The 21,019-nt window shown below is 35.4% G+C and overlaps 1 protein-coding gene across 7 annotated transcripts in view; it reads right to left on the bottom strand.

Moving 5' to 3' along the window:
- The window catches only part of DACH1 (dachshund family transcription factor 1), a 351,137-nt gene that overhangs the window by 27,763 nt on the left and 302,355 nt on the right, over positions 1–21,019 (bottom strand). For 4 of the 7 annotated variants that reach the window (XM_015851656.2, XM_015851657.2, XM_015851659.2 and 1 more), the window contains 3 exons: positions 14,444–14,591; positions 9,901–10,044; positions 9,355–9,423 (listed from right to left, as the gene is read on the bottom strand). In XM_015851656.2, coding sequence (XP_015707142.1) covers positions 9,355–9,423; positions 9,901–10,044; positions 14,444–14,591 — 361 coding nt within the window. Of the gene's footprint in view, positions 1–96; positions 1,381–5,446; positions 5,514–9,354; positions 9,424–9,900; positions 10,045–14,443; positions 14,592–21,019 lie in introns of those variants that run through there. The other 3 variants (XM_015851658.2, XM_015851661.2, XM_032442065.1) reach the window with 2 other exon arrangements.

Raw genomic sequence — 21,019 nt, 5'->3', positions numbered from 1 at the left:
AGATGTTGTAAATGTCTAACATACAATCTGTGTTTAAAATCTGAACTGTATGGAACATTGTTTGACAAATTAAAAAAAAATAAATCAGGAAAGGATGTCTTTAAGACATTAAGCTGCTAAAGCTAGCAAAGTTTATTTTTCTCTGGGAAAATAAAATGAAATATATTGAGTGCAGGGAGAGAGCCCAGCACTTTCTGAAATGTATAAAAAATAAAGCAGTTATTTGCACAGATATTCATTCTGCAAAAGTAATGAAATTCAAGGTGGCGCACACAGATTAATGTTGTTATTTATTATTATGTATATAATTTCATTGAAGTGCATAGCACTGTACAGATGAATAATAAGTGCATGACCCTGACGTTAAACAAGGAGCTACACTCTGCAGTCAAAATGCTGCTAAAGTTCATGGCACTAATCAGATGTAAAATGAAGCATTATAATTGTGCATGACTGCGTACAGGAACAGTGTTTAACAAACAAATATTTTAGGAAGACTGAGCAAAAATAAAATAGAATAGGGTGGGCTAATGCAATAGATTTAGTAAAGTGGCTCCATTAAATGTCCTTGAGGGATATTCAGTAAAATTCTAACAGACCCATCCCACTAGACTGGAAAATATATTTTTGAGAGCATAAGACAAAAGAGCAGAGCAGTGCAGAAAGCATTCTATCTTTCAGCTTCTAAAATGGAATACTGCACATGCATACATTTTAACCAGTACATCAATTTGTTTGACAAATTCTGGCATGCAGAGAAAGATCAATAAAAAGACAGCAGACATCACTTCCTAGTGGGTCACTGTGACAGTTTTGCTCCATTATGTTGTCTTTTTCACACTTCTTTGATAGCTCTGCTCACTACTCTTACCTAGAAGTGCTCTAAAACTGCAGTCACAACCAAAGCTATAGAGATACTGAAAGTGGTTGTCTTACTGAAGGAAGGAATATTAAGAATAGAAAACTGAAGGAAGAAACCTGACTTAAAAAACAAAAACAAACAAACAAAAAAATCCATCTCTCTGTCAGATTGCTGATACACTCTTGTGCAATGGTGCTGTTTCATATATGTAGACAAACCTTCTTGCTGTTTAATTCTAGGCTGAAAAACAACCTTTTCTCTGAGTTTTCATTAGTTGAAGAAATGGAAATTAGGTACATTTTAAAAAAGTGGCCTAATGAAATAACAGCCTCAGTGGCCTGAAGACCAAGAATGACTTTTACAGAAAAGCTCTTTTTAAAAAAATAAAGTCCACTCTTTGTCAGTGCAGTGTTATTGAACTTTTTTATGTTTCTGTGGATCTAGAATAGTCAGTTGTTTGTTTCCATAAACGGTATAACTGAGTAGCAGATGTTTCCTTGGGCAGTTATTCAATATATCTAGGAAAAAAAAAAAAAATCTCTTTGCCTTCCAGATTTCTGACAGCTTTGTTTCCAGCTCCTGACTACTTTTCCCTGCTGAAATGTTCAACCTTTATAGCCGGCCTTCACAACAGGTGGGCTGTGGGTCTCTTGCAACTTGAAAAAACATTTGTTTGGCCCATCAGCAGCTGAGAAGCATCATGTACTGTTTGATTTGCTCAGCTGCCAAGAGGCAACAACAAGATGTCCAGCAGAAAATGCATATCTAGCTTGTCACTGATCCCTCAGAATGCATGTATCTCCTAGTCAGCCACCTGGTGAACCAGCAGACACATACCTCAAGTTCATACACATATGTTGTCATACCAGTCAAAGTGGAGTAGTAAGAAAGAATTGACATATTCACAAGTAATATCTGGGATGGGGGGTAGGTAATTGTATTTGGTTGAGAGGGAGAAAGAAAATGGAAAGATAATAATATGAGGGAAGCTGAAGCAATGTTGAACTGGGTCAGCAGAGAAGTAGGAATCACTTGGGAAAGTAAAATGTACTTCCATTCTGAGAACAACCTGAAAAATCCATTTGAGAATCCTGGCTCTCTAATAGATGCAAGCAACTTTTTGCTAGAAGTCCCATGCAATAATAAATGAGTAAAAACACATCCACAGAACTTACTAGGTGGCATTAAAAACGGAATAACTCATGAATAAATGTCAATTAAACCAAAATGCAAAATTTACAAGTTTATAGATAGATAGACAGATATATAGATAAATAGAGCTATTTACATTTTTACATCACGTACATTTCTTTTCTTGGGATTGATTCATTAAAACTGCAGAGAACATATGATTGTTGGTTTACACACAGAGGATGATGGCTAAACAGGAATGGACTTATGTTGGCCATCATAGTCAATATCATGAGCAAAATAAATGAAAAAAAAAGACTAAAGAAAAGACATTTTACTTAAATTGCTGCAGAGAGAACTGATCTCCCAAGAAAAGAAAGAGATGACAATACTGAAAAATATTTTTTAAATTATTAGCTAATTTGAAAGTAGTCTTGCACCAGAATATGATACCCGTCTGTAATTTGTAAACAGTATTAATCTTCTTTAAGTCTAAAAACAAACTCATAAAGTTGAAGATCTAGAAAAATTAGAACAACAAGCCCAGTGCAGGTGGACTTGTAAATAAAGAGAGAAAACAGAACTGGAGACTGAGACTGGTTGGACAAACTGACAGAAATAAGGCACTGGAAAACACTGTGAAAGGGAGCTAGTAATAAGAAATGGTTAGCTGACAGTAGCTGAGACCGAAGCTAGAGGACCATATGATTTGGATTAACTAGACAAGAACAGGACCAGTGGTTGAAAACAGATAGAAAGACATGTCACAGAACACAGTGCAACAAAATCATCTTCAGTTATCTGAGAAGTCTCTCTGAGGGAGAAATCTTGATAAGTGTATATGCGGCATAAAGACAGATATCTGGAGATGTCTGGATATTGCTTAAGAAGAGTATTAGGTACAAGAATTTAAGATAGGAAGTTGGAATTATGACTGGATATAAATAGAAATCTGGACAAGGATATTAGGACTGATTCAAAGGCAGGGCAGAGTCTGCGGAACAAATGAGAAGAAAAAAAAAAGCTTGATGGAGACACTGTTAAAAGAACTATATGTTGCAAGAAAAATGAAAGAAAAGATGAAATGCAATCCAAAGCTATCTTCATTTATCTCGAAGAATGCCTGTAAAACCCTCATGTCAAAATGGTCATTCCTTAGAGCAGTGTGGACTGCTCATAATCACGTATTACAGCTTACTGGTCACTTTGTTTGCTTTATCGCTGAGAAACTAAAGATTCAAGTCCTACTATATCCATCAGATATCATTTCACAATGAAACTTTTGACTCTCTAGTTTACCTGTGAAGAAGTAAACCCTAAGAAATGATCACCTATACTAATGGGACATTATTCAAAGGTAAAGCAAATCATTCAACTGTTAGGAAATTTTAAAATTAAGATTTAATATATTAAAGAAATTGAGATAATCTTTCATACCTCTTCTGTAAAGCATGATGTCTAGTGAGAAAAATATTGTATATAAATAATTATTTAAAGCATGAGAACACACTGAGTACTAGAGATAAAGAAAATATTGGATAGATATCCACTTATTCAACTCCATCCTTGTCCCCTGCACTGAATGAAGTACTGTGCAAAATACAGTATCTAATCACATAATTAAAGATTATATCACAATGCGTATACAAAGATGACAGAACAAAGGTGCGGAAGACAACCTTAATTCTACCACTTCCTAATTTTGGAATGCTTGACTTTACAGTCTTGATAATGGCCTTTTCCAATAAAAGTTTCTGATCTTATAAGAAATATAATCACATATTTAGACACGCTTTTGTCAAGATTTTTACATCAGAAATAGAACTGTGTACACAAGGCTCATGGAATGACTGAAAGTTCCTTTTCAATGTGGTAGTCCTTCAGATAGCTATCTTTCAAACACAAACATAGCAAGAAAGCATCAAAGACTATAATTTGCTGTGATTATTACACTGATTTTGCTTGTTGAAAAATAGATTAAACAAGTCTCAAACCAATGCAGAAAACAATTCAGGTTAGGTTTTCAGACAAATGACTGAAGCCGTTTCTAAGCAATTGTTATTAACATCTAGGGCAGCTGCAGGGCAGCATTTTCCTATTACTTAGGCAGCAAAATGTACCCTTTAGGTCCCTGGCATATGCAAAATTAAATCATAATTTCCTTTTCTTCATTTGTAGCCTTCACTGATCTTAAAAGTAATTTCAATAGAGGACTTTGCAGTCAGTATGTTGAGTTGCAGTAGCTCTCTTTCTGTGTTACAGGATCTCCTAAACATTTCCATTTCCTGACCTGTCCTTTCTAGGAGGGAGCAAGTACCTCTGTTTGTTTGCTAATGAGATAAAAAGTTTGAGAAAGGTCTGTGAATGGAGAAGAACAGATGGTCCTGGAAACTTTCCTGTGCATGGCAACTGAATGGCTTTTTCACATAAGGAACAAATAGTCTGAAGCCACTTAAAATTATACTTCACTGTATTCTTAATATCACCCTGCAGAAGAGGTGTAGAACTGGGAAAAAAACAATATGTGAAAGGACTTAGTAAAAGCTAATTTTGCTGTGGGATGAAGAGAGTAAAAAGAAAGGCTGATAATCTGCTACAAAGAGAAAGTATATCTGCAGAGAATAAGGATTTCACACATAAAATTTGACTGATGGACAAAGGGAACAAGGGCTAGAGGAGAGTTCATAGAAAGGGAAAAACTGAAATACTGGAATAGACAGGAGAAATTCAGAGAATATGCAAAAAAGGAAAGGATCTCCTGAGATATTTGGGAAAAACAAACAAACAAACAATCAAGAAACAACAATGGGAATTCTCATGGGAACTGAGCAGAGTAAGAAGAGGCTGTTAGAGAATGAGGGATTTGGCTTTACAAAAGCTGGAATAAGAGTATGCAGAATTTGAAAAAGGAAGCAGAAAAGCTATTGGATGAAGCACTCCATAGAAAATAGGAAATAAATGAAGAAGATATGCAAGACAGCAGAGACAGAGAATCTGGTTAAGCTTCCTGCTATTATCAGAACAGTTTTGGGAAGAAAGCACTGAAATGGAAGAATTTGGGAAAAGGAAAACGTGAAAGAGACACCACACTAAAGAAATGGTCAGTGGAGAAGACAGTGTAAAGCAGAACTTTTTTAGATGAGTTTAGACAATACATAAAGAGAGCTGTGATTAAATAGAATAAAGACTACAAATGTGTAGTATTTGGGAGGGAAATCACTAGGACATGGAAAAATGAATGTGGAATTTATACAGGAAAAGAAAAAAAATAATGTTGGCAAAAAATACAGGACAGTTAAGCAGATGGGGAAGAAAAGAATCAGTGGGGAAAAAAAGGAAAGTGGGAAAAAAAAGGAAAGTAAGAACAGCAGTAAATGTCATTGTTCTAAGTGCTTAGTAAGAGGTCTGGTAACAAAACAGTACATAAAAGTAAACATTATCTTTGTCTGGTACCTTTTTGTGTGGGATGAGGGGATCTTGGGAAACCGGATTGGGAGCTAGGCATAGGCATCTAGTGAACCTACAATATGTATGGAGAAGAGGACAATCTGCTTTATTATAAATTTAAACAAAAGCAAGAAAGAAAACATTTAAACCTAGTGTCTAAACCAGTTCCCAATAACTTAGTATCTGCATCTGTTAAAAATATCTATGTACATTTGGACTTACATTTGAGTTATTTATTATGATTACTCCTCAGTATTTTATGGATAGTTCAGCAAGATGTTGGCTATCCGATATTAAAAAAACAAAACAAAAAAATCAAATCAAAACAAAACAAAGTAAAACCTAGAAAAAATATAATATCTGTTATTGCTTCTTTCTACAGACACAAACTCCTTTTTTCTGAATATCATTCTCTTTTTACAAGTCTCTATATGAACTAAAAGTGAATTTGAACACATTGGAAGGTGATACAGGATGAAAAATAGAACATACCCCATTTATTGATAAATGTAATTACCTTTTACACTTAAATTAGTCCTATCCCTTGCAAACAAAAGTGACCATTACAATACTTACATTAAATATAGATCTAAATCAGCAAGAATCTTTTTATTTATAATAAAGAGTAGATAAAATCTTTATTTTAAAATTCTATTCTCTTTGCCTAATACTTTCTCAAATGCTGAAATTATACTTGATATTTCAATTATTTTACATCCCCACAGAACGCTGCTGCTATATTTGCTTGTTCAGTTAAAGAACTGCAAAGCATGCTTAATACAGTAAGTTGAAAAAAATGTATCATGATTATGCATAAAACTGTTATTACCCCATATATGCTTTGATACAGGAAGATATAAACACAGGTATTTTAGTGGAGCAAGAAAGGCATATAAATACTTCCCTAGTGAGCATATTTTTCCAGAACCTGAAAGCATGAATTAAATATTATATTCTTTATTAGAGAATATACTGTGTATTCTATGGAATAATCCTTCTTTTGCATACAGAAGTAAATATCATTATTAGATAAAATGTAAAGAAATAACTGAAAATTTCAAAAAATAGAAGGACATGTTCTTGGTTATCTCTGTGAGAGTTAAAAAAAATCACACACTGGAGGAAAGATTTTGTACAATTTTGCAACTAAATTCTCCAAAGAGTCCATTTGTAGTGAGCATGCTTTATCCTGGAACTGAATGAAGCTCCTTCACTGAAACTGTCTATCCTCATTTGTGCAAGCAATCATTATGCTAAATATTGAAATAGCAACATAGAAACTGTCTTTCCTTTTCTCTCAATTATTCTCTTGCTGATACTAAGGAAGATTTGGAAGAGGAAACAGAATGTCTACAGAGGAGTTAGGAATGTGAGCCTGATGGGGAGGCATGAGAAACAGAATCAATACTGAAAGACTTTTTACCAAACAGGAAAGGCTGTTAACAGGGAATGTTAGTGGAGTGCAGACTCTAAAAACCACTGGACAAAAGAGGAAGGCAACAAAAAGGGTCACATAAGGGAGAAAGATTTTGCAATAGAAGAAATAATTAGGGTGGCGTGAAACTTAGTTCAGAAGAGAATGGTGGAAGAATGCGTTCATCGGTAATGGAAAATTAGTGGAGGGGGGAGAAGAAGTGTTGAGACAGGACAGTGAGAACAGCCACTACAAAAGCTGAAATTAGAATGAGGAGAAAGAAAGAAGGAGGAACTGGGACATGGAGATACAGGACTAACAGGGATACATGCTAATGGGAACACAGAGAAAAGGGAAAGGGAATTCTCCTTCTTGTAGTGGAAATGAATACAAAGAGTCCTGACACTCACTATTACTCCTCTGTTAATAACTATTTCTGAAACTGTCACTCCACAAAAAATTGATCCACAAAGACAACAAACTCCTTCAATTACATACTGTGTTGTAAATCTACATCCCAATGATAGACCTAGATTTTCCAAAATCTGATATAATGATTAAACTGAATATATTGAAAAATACATCGAAAAAAATAAAAAAATACATTTAAAAAAACAAAACAAAACAAAAAAAAACACCACAAAAAAAAATTATTTAAATTGTACATTAAAACTGGAAAGCAAAGACAGGAAATGTCAGAACTAAGGCTGCCTATGCAGTAAGTATGATCCAATACCATGATCATCACGGTTCAGTCTGTAACTAAACAACCATCAGTATTATTTTATGGGGTTTATTATTTATTTTCCTCATACAATCTTGGACAGATGAGTCAAGATTAAGTCATCATTATTGAGAATGTTGTCTCTAAGACCTTGGTTTCACTTGTTTTGTAAATGTACATGTACAAAATGAGCATAACAGGAGAATAGCTTGGTTAAAACACAGAAATGCTCTTCCTTTGTAGTCTGGGATAAATCCTTTAGAATACCCACATCCAAAATACTCTGTAATTATGTGTTCTCATCTTCTGAATATCTCAGCTCATAAAGGAAACTGAATTCAATAGGAACAGGATTTGAACACAGTGAACACATAAAACAATTTGTCACCTCAGTCTTCCTCTGATTCCCAAGTTTCAATGGGAATACTTCAAACTCTGCTTCCTTGCAGGAATAGTCTGAAGATAAATAAATTAGTGTTCGCAAGGAACTCAGTTACCTCAGATGTATTTTCTCCAAAGAAATATCTCCAAAGAAAAGCTTGTCTGTGCACCAAACAAAATAACAAAATGTATGTTTTGTAGCAAATGAGCATGTTGGTTGTATTCTCATTAGAAGGATGTATCAAATGGTGTTTTTAGTTAGGCATACATTCAGTCAAAGGAGAAGCAGGATTCTGTAACAATAATGTCACATCTACCTACTTCCCAGGCAACATTCAAACTGACATATTTCAACTTCTGAGCTATTAGCTTTGTAGACAGAACACACAATTTAAATCTAAATGTTTTTGTTTGTCCCACAGATTTTTTGTATATGCTCAATACCTTTAAAGACTGTTGACATCTTATTTTGTTGTTATGGCCTCCTTGTGGCACACTAGTAACAATACTTTAGAAGTCAGTAAAAGTGATTAAATAACACACAGATTATGTCAAATGATACTGTTAAGATGATTGACTTCAAAATGCAAAGTTAAGGCAATTGAGTGTGATTACTGGTGCTAACCATTTTAGGCTTGCCGCCTTTGTAAAAAAGCACGTTCATTTACACTTGAAAACAAATGCTGTTTCTGCTGTTTAGTATTCATGTAGGTAGAATTAGATTGTTGACTAGAGAGGACATTATAACACAAATGCTATCTTAAAAATTTGTTCCTTACTAATATCGTGGTGCTTGCAATATATATACATTCAGATTCACAGGGGAAGTAATAAGGCTCTCTTTAGTATTTCATGTACAAATTTACTCAGCAGATTTGTTTTATTAAACTGTAAATAATGGGATGTGGTAAATGAAAAATCCAGGAAGTGAATAAACAGTTTATTCATCATTAATGCTCACAGTAGCTTATTGAAACACACCTTTCAGGAACTGCCACTGAATATTAGCTATGAAATTCTCATCTTGCCTTGAATGTTACCCATTTGTATAGTTGAAAGGCTCAAATTGTTTTAAATCAGCCTTTAAAAAAAAGTTATCCTAAATGTTATATATTCACAAAAACTGCATTTTGCATGCCTGAGATTAAAGCCTATATTGCTTCAAATTAATTATTCTTCTTTAATTGCAGAAGATAAACAGAAATGACCTATTAATTTAAAGAAAATCTATCGCCACTGAATATATTCTCTCCTATAAAGCAAGATGAACTTGACCTTGTTTGAACTTGTTTTGATGTGGCCCAGATGGTAGGCTACATGCTTGAATAGCATTCTAAAGCTGAGGAAAAACTCATATAGCAAGATCTAGATTTATAGCCTTTTGCAAATTCTTACCTTGTATTGTCCTTTCAGCATCTGTTCTGCCCCCACTGCGGTCAGCTTCTATCTCTGGGGTCAGAGAGTCTAGAAGCATAGAAAGGTAAGACTGACACATATTTCATTTGATTCTTATGGCCCTTTTTACAACCTGTTACTCTAAAGCTGAATTACAATACAATCAACCTTTGTCAGTTTTTTTTAATGTTGAACAATGACTAGAGGCCAGAACAATTTTTTGTTAGACTAGGGAGATTAATGAGCAATAGATTTTTCAAGCATAAAGGTAGGAAGAAAAAGAAGGAGAAAAAAAAAACCAAACCTACGACTTCTCAAGCTAATAATATAAAATAGGCCTAGTTGGGGCATTCTTTCCATGAATTTATTTGCACGTGCTATATAAAGTAACAAAGCAAAAAAGAGAGAGGCATCCCTTGAACAAAAGAAAGAAGAGAGATTTTCCTTTTTTCCCTCTCCCACCATGTTATAGATTTCATACTAACAAGGTTCTTTAGACACTTAAATTGAAAATTAATGACACAGAAGCAAAAGCTGGCTTCTTACCATTTAGGACCCTGAGACTATCTGTTGAAGCTGCTTGTTTCAGTGTCTGTTCTGCTTGCTCCCGTCGTTTAGTCTCAAACTCAAGTGCTTCCTGCAATTTCCTCTTTGCCTTCTTTTCCTTCTTTAACCTTTTCTGAATTATTGCTAGAAGGAAGAAAATCAGTGTACTCAAATTCAGATCTGAAACTTGGCCATGGAATTATGTATTAAGGGTTCCAAGAAACAATACAACTGTAACAGTCCACATAAATTGTGTAATTACACACTATCTATTTAAGCTACCTGAAATTTGCTGGATTCACAGATATTTAAAGAGCCACTTTGCCATGCTGTTTCTTTTAATAAACAGACAAGGATTTGTGAAAGTGTAAGTTGGAAAATCTTGGAACTTATTCCAAATCCTTTATATTAGAAACAAATGGACAGTGCCAGATCCCCAAGCCAAATAATTATTACTTCGCTTTCTCGAATGTAAGGGAAAAGATTAGGAAAGTAATAAATAACAATTCAGTGCAGAAAACCCTTACTTAGAAAATGTTGTTCCTGCTTCTTGTTCACATTCTACAAAGGAAATGGTTGCAGGAATAGGATGTAAATGAATCATATAAGATGATAGGTTTTAAAGAAAATCCATCATGATTTTCTGTTTTATGTTTCCAGACAGTTCCTTCCAAATTAGAACTAAAATAAAACTTGTATGTTCCCTGACTGAAGGAGCATATCAGAGATTATGTCCTCATTGGAAAAGAGTATTGTGAACACTTTTTTTTCCTACTCAGTGAAAGTGATCCACTAAATAAATCATACAAAGTTGTAGATTACACTGTTATCTACTCAACCACACTCCAACCATAGTGTTTTCAGAAACACTCTTGTAAGAGGCTCATTTACTGTAAGATCTACCTGGATAATCCTTTTCTAGAGAATCTGTTATTTTTACACTAACTACAGAAATACCATTACCAAAACCAGATACTAGGTGATACTAGACTTGACTATTAAGTTTTATCTATCTGACTCTTTAACCTTCTCCAAATTAACCACTTGTATCTGGTGTAGTGAGAAATATTGGAAAGGTTCAAAATACGTGCCTATCAGTTCACAGTCTCCATTTTCAATAGTCATAGCTGCAACTTTCACAGAATGCAAATCATTAAATTTTTAAAGAGATCCATCATGATTACTTCTATTTAATGTATATGCTAAGTAAGATCTTTTTGAGCAGTCTTAGATTTATTTATTTTTTCTGTGTTGCTGTACAGAACTGTTTACACACAAAATATGTCTATTACATTAGCGCAAACCCTCTAGTGAGTATAGCTACATCATTAACATGCAAGACTTTGGAATTCTGGCACTTTCTCATTTTGTATAGTGAAACTACTTTCTAGGCATACTATCTTACACTATCAAAGAACAGCTAGTATCTTTACAAATGCTAAACTAAATACATTTTGAATCATTGCACCATTTTAATGTTTTCATTATAAGTACTTTGAAAGTGATTGCAATAAATGAGAAGGAAACATATGTTGCTTTCCAAATTAAAATGTCATCATGGCTGACACATTGTAGATGTGACTACAGCAGTCAGAGCCAGAATTAGCAAGCCCTTACTGTGTAGCTGCTCACAGAAGAGAGATTATCCTACTTTCACTGGTTGATGAGACACATCCTACAGCCTTAGGAATCACTAATTGGAATATTTACAAAGAAGGAAGGAAACAATACAGTAAATAAGCAGCACTGTAGAATACACAGTAGCAGCGGTGGATTTAATGTTCCCCAAAATGACAGTAAATAAATAAATAAATAATAATAATAATAAATCAGATATCCTGCCTGTAGAGATTTTTGACTTGTGTTAACATGACTAGCAAAAGATAGGCATTGATACTGGTTGCCTAATGCTGAAGATCCCATTTGCCTAATGGGCTTTGACCTGCATATGACGGTGTACATATATTTCTGTGCTGCAGCTTTTTAAGGGTATTTCAGCCTTTTCTTACAGAATATTTCTTAAGAGGGATGTAGTATGCTTATCCCATCCTGCTCATGCTTCTATTAAGATGTGAGACTTTCTTTCAGACATGACATTTGGTACTGGTTAAAACTAATGTAAGGCAAAGCCTCCAATGTGCGTTTCAGTCTTTCATTGAAGGATAAATTCCCAAAGTAATCACAAAGTCTTATTTTTTCTCTCCTACTTGGCTTTCTTCATTGTAAAGAATAATATGTTATTTTTACTTTCTTTTGTATGGAAGCATCCACTACCGAAGACAGTCATCCTCATTACATTTGCTTTACTACATTACACTGTTAAGTGCTCATATCCATTCCTCTTTGGTTTGACTCTTTTGCCAGTGCGATATTGTCATTAGAAAGATACATACAAAAGAAGCAGATAATGTATAGTGCAGAAAATAACACTCTCAATTATTTCACTATCCTAACAAAAATAAAGGACTAACACATGCTTTTTCTTGAAATACAACTTAGAGCAAAATGCATTTCACCTAATTTTACCTGCTGAAACTCTAAGTGTCTAGTCCAGCTTAGTCAGTGATATTCTTTCCAGTGCTAATGGGAAGAGAGAGTTATTCACAGTGTAATTGACCTCACCTACCTGTCTCAGAACAGGATGTAGGAATCACTTGATTGAAAGAAAGGGAATTTATGTTATTAGCTTGAATTATGCACTTAATTTCTACATGGCAAAACTCAAAGTCAGATGAGTACCCACCTATAATGTTTCTGCTGTGTGTATTGTTGCCTAACTCTAAAAAATGGATAAAGGCAGAGTAAGATAAATAATATACAGGAAACCATAGAATCACAGAATCACTCAGTTGGAAAAGACCTTAAAGATCATCAGGTCCAACCATGACCTAACCATACTACCCTAACAGCACTTGTGAAATCATGTCCCTGAGCACCACAACCAAATGGTTTTTAAACACATCCAGTGGTGGTGACTCAACCACCTCCCTGGGGAGCCTATTCCAGTGCTTAACAACCCTTTCTGTAAAAAAATGCAGATATCCAACCTAAACTTACCCTGGCACAACCCTGGCAACTTCCCTTCATCCTGTCACCCGTCACCAGTAAGAAGAGACCAACCCTGCTCTCACTGTAAGCACCTTTCAGATATTGGAAGAGTGCAATAAGGTCTCCCGTCAGCCTCCTTTTCCCCAGACTAAACAGCCCCAGTTCCTTCAGTCTCTCCTCATAGGTCATATTCTTCAAGCACTTCACAAGCCTTTCTGCCCTTCTTTGGACCTCCTCTAGCACCTCAGTGTCCCTTCCATACTGAGGTGCCCAAAACTGGACACATTACTTGAGATGAGGCCTCACCAACGCTGTGTACAGGGGCAGGATGACTTCCCTAGTCCTGCTCATCACACCATTCCTGATACAAGCCAGGATGCCATTGGCCTTTTTGGCCACCTGGACACACTGTTGACTCATATTCAGCCGATTGTCCATCAGTACACCAAAGTCTCTTTCCATCAGGCAGCTTTCTAGCCACTCCTCCCCAGGCCTGTAGGGTTGCCTGGGGTTGTTGTGACCAAAATGCAGGACCTGACACTTGGCCCTACTGAAACTCATACAGTTTACCTTGGCCCATCGATCCAGTCTATCCAGGTCCCTCTGTAGTGCCTTTCTCCCCTCTGGCAGATCAACACTACCTCCCAACTTTGTGCTGTCTGCAAACTTACCGAGGGCGCACTCAATCCCATCATCAAGATAGTTAATAAAGATGTTAAATAGAAGCGGTCCTAGTACTGAGCCCTGGGGGACACCACTCATGACCACCCTCCAACTGGATTTAACTCCATTGACCACAACTCTTTGGGCCCGGGCATTCAGCCAGTGTTTCACTGAGTGAAGTGTATGCCCATCCAAACCATGGGCAGTCAGCTTTTCCACAAGGAGAAATCATTAAGAAATGTTCAATATTAATATGCTTTACACTGGGATCTTTCTCAAAGAGAACCTTAGCTATCTGTTCCTTCTATAAACATATTTGACCTACTGCATTACAAAAGGCTTACATATTACTATTAACTTCGTATTTTATTATGTACAGATTGCCTAAATATGCAGTATATGACTCTATCACATAGGAAAAGAAATGAATTCATAACACCTCGAAGAGAATAAAATTTCATAAAGTTGTGTTTGCTTTAAGTAGCTATCCTTTTTCATAATGGTTGCATCCTGCTGAAGTCCATAACTGCACTTGCTGTGTTTACATTTGTACTGTGTATTACTGATATGTTGTAATAAGTTATATTCAAGACAAATGCAGAAAACAAACAAACAAAAAAAAAAACAAAACCGAAGGTGCTTGCACTAAATTTCATGCAGAACCTACGGAAAATTAGTATCAGGCAGACTGAAAAACTTCCTGCATTGTAGTCAGCCTGCACATAACAGGAGTACTGGAGAAATATTTTGACGAAACACAAATGCTTGAAAAAAAATTAGGTTTCCTAAGGAAAAAAATTACAAGGTATTTATGTTTGCTTTATTAAGATACCTCTATTTTTCTGCTCCACAGCCAACTGTTTTTCAAGTGTTTCCCTCAGTTCTCGTTCCCTGAAGAGCTCCATCTTCAGTTCTGTCTTTTCCAGTTGGACTTGTTTCTCTTGAGCTCTGGCATTGTCTATAGCAACCTTTAGTAGACCCTGTTCAGAAAAAAACAAACACCCAAAACTTGGACATTGTAATGTTTGAGGAATATTACAACAGATGGCATAATAAACAACTGACATTATTTATCTCTGATTAGTCATATGAAATTTTACAAATGAAATAATCCTGTTACTGGTTCAGAGTTTCCCAGTTATCAAGAGCAAATTTTAACTGGAGTGAATTTTACCAAGTGGACAAAAAATCTTTATAAAAGCAGCATCAAGTTTTTACAGAAGATGCATGATGATCTTTAAATACATGTAAAACTAATATTAGAAAGTTATAGGGATAGGTTTATTCTTCATGGAAGATAAAATATATATGTATATATAAGTGTATATAAACCACTTGCAAGTGACTACAAAAAGAGCTGTCCTACTGACAATGAGTTGTCAGTCTCATTATTTATCACCTTAAGAATGGCAAATTCAGTCTTTAGTCCAGCTCCTTATTGTTCAATATTACTACATTCAATATTGTTTCCAAGGAAGATTAAGTTGTTAAGATGTTAAGCAGAGGACACTCACAAAGCAAGAAGATCTTTCTGTCTTTAAAAGTACTTTACTGATCTTGTACAATTGTTATCTCATAACAGATGGCAAAACACAGCGATCTCTTAATTTCTTGACTTGGTATGTTTGGGGAAAAATTCTACATTTTTGTGGTTATTGCATCAGAAAATAATTACTCAGCCTAATTTCTTTTTTTTCTTGAGGACTTTAATTCAACAGTTCCTTCTTTTTTTGCAAAGAAACAGACAGATCTTGGCATAACTAATTAATAGATAATTAGGACACTGATATAAAATAAAGAGGAGGGGAAACAGGGTTGAAAGAAATAAATATAGGAAGAGTAAAGAATTCCATATTCCAGAATTCTGGCCATTGGGCTCTTGGCTCCACACTTTTATCTCTTTCATGTAAAGCTATCATAATAGAGAAGATAATTAAGCATGGCTAGGCATATATGAACCTGCATGGACAAGAACTTAACTCTTCTATATCCAAGGCAAGTCTCCTGACAGTCATAGATCTATTTTGACCCAAGAGGGATTTGCTGATATGAAGCAAACCAATGCCAACAAGACAGACTGAAGAAGTTGCTGGTAGTTATTTTAGGAAAGTTAAAAGATATAAAGTTTATATTCAAGACCCTGTTTCAGAGCTGCATACTACAGACACAAAATTATGTTCTCCAAGTCATAAGTTCCCTCACCATTTAAGCACATTTCCTAAATTAAATTCCGAGTTTTAACCCTACCCCAAACCCAAACCCAAACCCAAACCCAAACCACCATTATGATACTTGAAAATGGAAAAAAAAGTACTTTCTTGAGTGTTAGCAAGCACTTTTCTCTTGTTAGCCTTCCTAATGTCAATGCCTACCATTGAAATTTGCATCCTTCCACCTCTTCTTTCAAGTCTGTTCTTATCCTCACTCTTCCTCACTCTTAACTAAATTGTTGTCTTAAGTGTTGTCTCACTAAAAATGTAATTCTCTGTAGTTTCATTATACTTCAATGCATTGAAGTCCACAGCAGCTGAAAGAACTCAAAACTTTCCAACTGCAAGGACCATGTGCAATGAAAGGGATACCACAGCTAGATCAGGATGCCCAGGGCCTTATCCAGCCTCACCTTGAATGTCTCCAGGGATGGGACATCAACCACATTTCTGGGAAGCCTGTTCCAGTGCCTCATCACCCTCACTGTGAAATACTTCTTCCTTATATCCAACCTAAATCTACCCTCTGTAAGCCTGAAGCCATTGCCTCTTGTTCTGTCACCACAGACACTCACTGCTAAAGAGTTTGTCCCCTTTTTTTCTGTACCTTCCCTTTAGAGGTTGACAGGCTGCTCTCAGGTCACCTCACAGCCTTGACCTGGCTGAACAGCCCCAGCTCCCTCAGCCTTTCCTCACAGGAGAGGTGTTCCATCCCTTGGATCATTTTTGTGGCCCTTCTCTGGACACACTCCAACACTTCTCTCCAGTACTGAGAACTCTACATCTGGATGCAGTACTCCAGGTGAGGCCTCAGCAGAGCAGAGTAGAGGGGCAGGATCACCTCCCTCAACCTTCTGGCCAGAGTACTTTTGGTTCAGCCCAGGATACAGTTGGCTTTCTAGGCTGTGAGGGTGAATTGCTGGCTCATGTCCAGCTTCCCAGTTACTAGCACATCCAGGTCTTTTTCATTAGGGCTGCACTCAATCCTTTCATCCCCCAGCTTGTATTGGTAATGGGGGTTGCCTTGACCCAGGTTGCTTTTGGATTTGTTGAACCTCTTGAGGTTCACCCAGGTGCACTGCTCAAACCTGTCTAGGTCCCTCTGGATGGCAGCTGATATCATCAGTACCTTCCTGAGGGTGCACACAACCCCACTGTCAATGTCACTGATGAAGATATTGAAGAGTATCAGTCCAGAGCACTGATGATTCGGGAGCACCTCTTGTCACCAATCTCCAATCAGACACTGAGCCATCAACCACCTCTTCATTCTGCTATGCTTACAATTATCACAAATTATGTTTTTTATAATAAGTGCTACTGAGAAATTCTGATAGGAATTATTATATCAATACCAGCCTTGGGTTTATGTTCGAAATCTAGAAAGAAAACAACAAAAAGATCAACGGAAATTACACAAAGAGTACTTGTAGATTGAAAGTTTATTGTCAAATGCCTTTCCCAAATTCTTGCAATCCATCTCATTTAACCATAAAATCAAGCTGCTAAAACAACTGCCATCTTTACTCAGTTCAACTACATTCATGTACATGTTTCTTCTTCATCAGGAATAAACAATTAGTAACAAATGAAAGAGATCATTACGTCAACTGCCCTTTTAGATCACCCCAATTAAAACTTTAGTTTAGCTGTATTTTAATTCTAAGATACCAAATTCTAATTTTCTGCTCTGATTGCTCTTGTTGACTTATCTTTGAAAGATGTACTTTCAGTGCAAAGTCTAGAGATCATTTAGCAAGATGCCAATGTTGGCACCACTTAATCTGTTGATTGGTTGTATTATCAGTAGCAGTTTAAAATAAATTACTGTTAAACTATTATTGTCCTTGGCTAACAAATATTTTTGTGTTTTTTAAATATCCATGAATGAACATGGAGAATAATTCTAGTGTAACACAGACATGTAATTTTATATTAAAATCGCTGTATAGTATGAAGCTGCTAAAAGCATATTGTATTTTCTATTGAATTTCTGCACCATACTTCCTCCTTCAACCTTTCATTTTTTTAAACCCTCTGCTAACGTAGCTAATGGTAATACATTACCTATTGCTGCTGATTATGTCTGAAAAATATTAGCTTTTTGGAGCCAAGACACACTAGGGACTACTTATAAGCTACACAAAATTAAGTTTCATTTTTAGAAGTTAAATCAGTGCACATCAGTAGGCGTCCAATGTTGAAAAAAATCTGCACTAGAGCCAAACTGATGCATATGCAAAAGTACTGTTGCTGCCAATGACATCTCTAATGCAAAAATACTGGAAACATTCAGTATCTCTCTGTATTCAATGAAGAAGGGTTGAGAAAATCAACTAAAAAGTACAGCATCTAAAAATCTTGAGTGCCCTTTGGAACAGGAATAGCAATTTCAGAGTTGCATGAAATTCTATTAATTCTCCCAGTGGATCATCTGTAAAAGATTATACAAAATACAGTATGTCCAACTTACATTTGCCATGGGTAATCCTCTAACCTGATATTAAATCAATATGCTGCCAATGACAATGGAAAATGCAGTGCAACACAGAGCATTAAAAAAAGGAAAATATTTCTGTTTAGGGAAGGTCAGACGTTATGAAGGCTGGATAATGATAATTGTAGTGAACATGCTCAGGTTCCAGATTTGTTTTTAATACAGTATGGCTCTATCAGGAACAAGGCTTTAAACACGGCATGCCATTCTTCCTGTATGTGTCGCTGTTAATATATACATACGTACATACATGCATATATATATTTAATTTCAGTGTAATATAAAACATTGACATTCTCTCCTGGAAGTTTAGAGAATCATTTTGATTTTTTGTTTATTTGTTTGTTAATTTACACTGATAAGTCCTCTAGAAATATTCTAAATTAAAATAATAATAATAATTTGATGCATGGTTGATGTTTCTCCTCATTCACTGACTAATAGTTATCTCTAATATACCTATAGACACCATCTTGTTAGGGCAGACTACTGATCTTTTATGAATTAAATGTATCTCTATCTTAAAGCCAGTATTACCCATCACTAATAAAAATAAATGAATAAATAAATAAAATCATGTGTTGCCTATAGAGGAAAAAAGGTATTCAGAAGCTCTTTCTCATTCTAGCTAATACTGTGTGTTAGGGATAACACACCTAGCTACACAGTTATTTGTGACTTTAAAATGGCCTTACTAGTTAATCTAGAAGATTTACTTGTCTGTCTAGAAGACATTGCTTTACTTCCAATAATTACCCATATAATTTTTATGCTCTCATTATTGAGGAAATAAAAAACAACTGCATATAAACAATTTATATTAACCTTCACAGGTTAAATTCTGAATATTTGCAATTTGATTCTTACTGCTAAGTTAGAATCTTACATACATACATACACATACTTACATACACAAAGTAACATAACACAGCATGACTATAACTACAGGTGACTCTAGAAAGACATTTTTGTAATATCTCAGATGGAAAACCTCCATCATTGGTAAAAGCATGATATTGTTCATCGATATTTTCTGTGAAAAATAGTTTTCTCTTTAATTTTAGCAGAAGACAAGCAGAAAAACACAATGTGAAACTGTGATTTTTACTTTACCCAGTGTTTGTTCTATTTTCCTTCTGTGAACTTAGTCATAGGTGGCAACAGCACAGGAGACTCACAGCAATAAAGCCAGTTGGTCTCTTCGTTTTCACAAGGGAATTTTGTGTGCAATCATACATTTCTTTTATTAACATCAATGGGATACTTGTAGTCTATTATACATATTTCTTTGAAAAATACTTAGCAGTAAGACTGTGTCAATGGAAAAACATAACTACTGGTGCAATTAATTCATCCCTTAGTTATTAATAGAAAATCAGCCTACAGTCAGTAAGTATTTAGACTATAAAAGCCTAAAATAACATTACTATTATCCAGGAACATTGCAATATCATGAAAGGCTTTGGCTGTAACATACTTTGGCATAACTGGGTCATGACTCCAAAAGGTGAATTTATGTGAAAGATATGGAAACATCTTCACCCTTCTTACTAGTACCCACACAGCATTTTGCTGTGATCCACCTTCTGTTACCCTCCATCCTTTCTGAAGCTGCACACAGACTTACAGAAGTTAGTCTGGAAGAAATTAAAAAGTATACAGAGGGAAGGAACAGACACATCACTTGTTTTAAGTTCTCAGGGGAAATTTATTTTCTCTTCCTCTTAAATGTGTAGATACACTGCTGAATGAGAAAATATGGCCCCATCTCATTTGTTTTATTTGCGTATTTAATTATAATTTCTTATTTAATTTTTTATATCTATCTATCTATCTATCTATCTATCTATCTATCTATCTATCTATCTATCTATCTATCTATCTATCTATCTCAGCACTTCCCAGAAAGATTTAACCTTGCTTGTTCTAAACTCTGTATATTTTCATTATCTTCTATTTAAATGTACAAATAATTTAATATTGTTCATTGGTGAGGGTTTTTGTTTGTTTGTTTTTGTTAGTGGTGCTTTATTTATTATTATTATTATTATTATTATTATTATTTTCAATAAATATTTATCAAGTCCTGGTTTCAGCTGGGATAATTTTCTTGAGTGTGGCAAGTATGATGTTGTGTTTCAGATTTAGAGATGTTTTAGTTCTTGCAGAGCAATGCTTACACACATTCCAGCTTCAGGTACTGCCTCCCTGAGTGGTAGCAGGAAGGGGCACAAGGAGCTGGGAAGGAACAGGACTTGGACAGCTGACCTAAACTGGCCAGAGGGATAATCTATATCCTGTGATGTGATGCTGAACAACAAAACTGTGTGAGTTGGCTATGGGGGCTGCTTGGAAACCAGATGGGCAGGTGGTCACAAATGCACTGTGCAACACACATTCTGTACATCCTTTTTGTTGTTACTGGTTTTATCTGTTTGTTTGTTTGTTTTCCCATGTTTTTTTTTTTTTTTTTTTTTTTAATTATTTTTTCCTCTAACTGTCCTTATCTTAATCCGTGAGTTCTTGCACTCTTCTTTTCAATTTTCTCCCCCATCTCTCTGCTGCAAGAGAAGTGACTGAACAGCTATATGGTGTTTATGTTTTAAACAGCAGCATTTAGGGAGAAGGAAGAAAAACATACCTATGACATTAAAAAGGAATATAGCAAATTGTCTTGACTACCATTAGGCTAATTATGGAT

This window comes from Coturnix japonica, chromosome 1 (genome assembly GCF_001577835.2).
Source record: "Coturnix japonica isolate 7356 chromosome 1, Coturnix japonica 2.1, whole genome shotgun sequence".
Classification (NCBI taxonomy): domain Eukaryota; kingdom Metazoa; phylum Chordata; class Aves; order Galliformes; family Phasianidae; genus Coturnix; species Coturnix japonica.
Note: the sequence above shows the minus strand (reverse complement) of the source record. Positions and strands in the feature narration are given on the sequence as shown.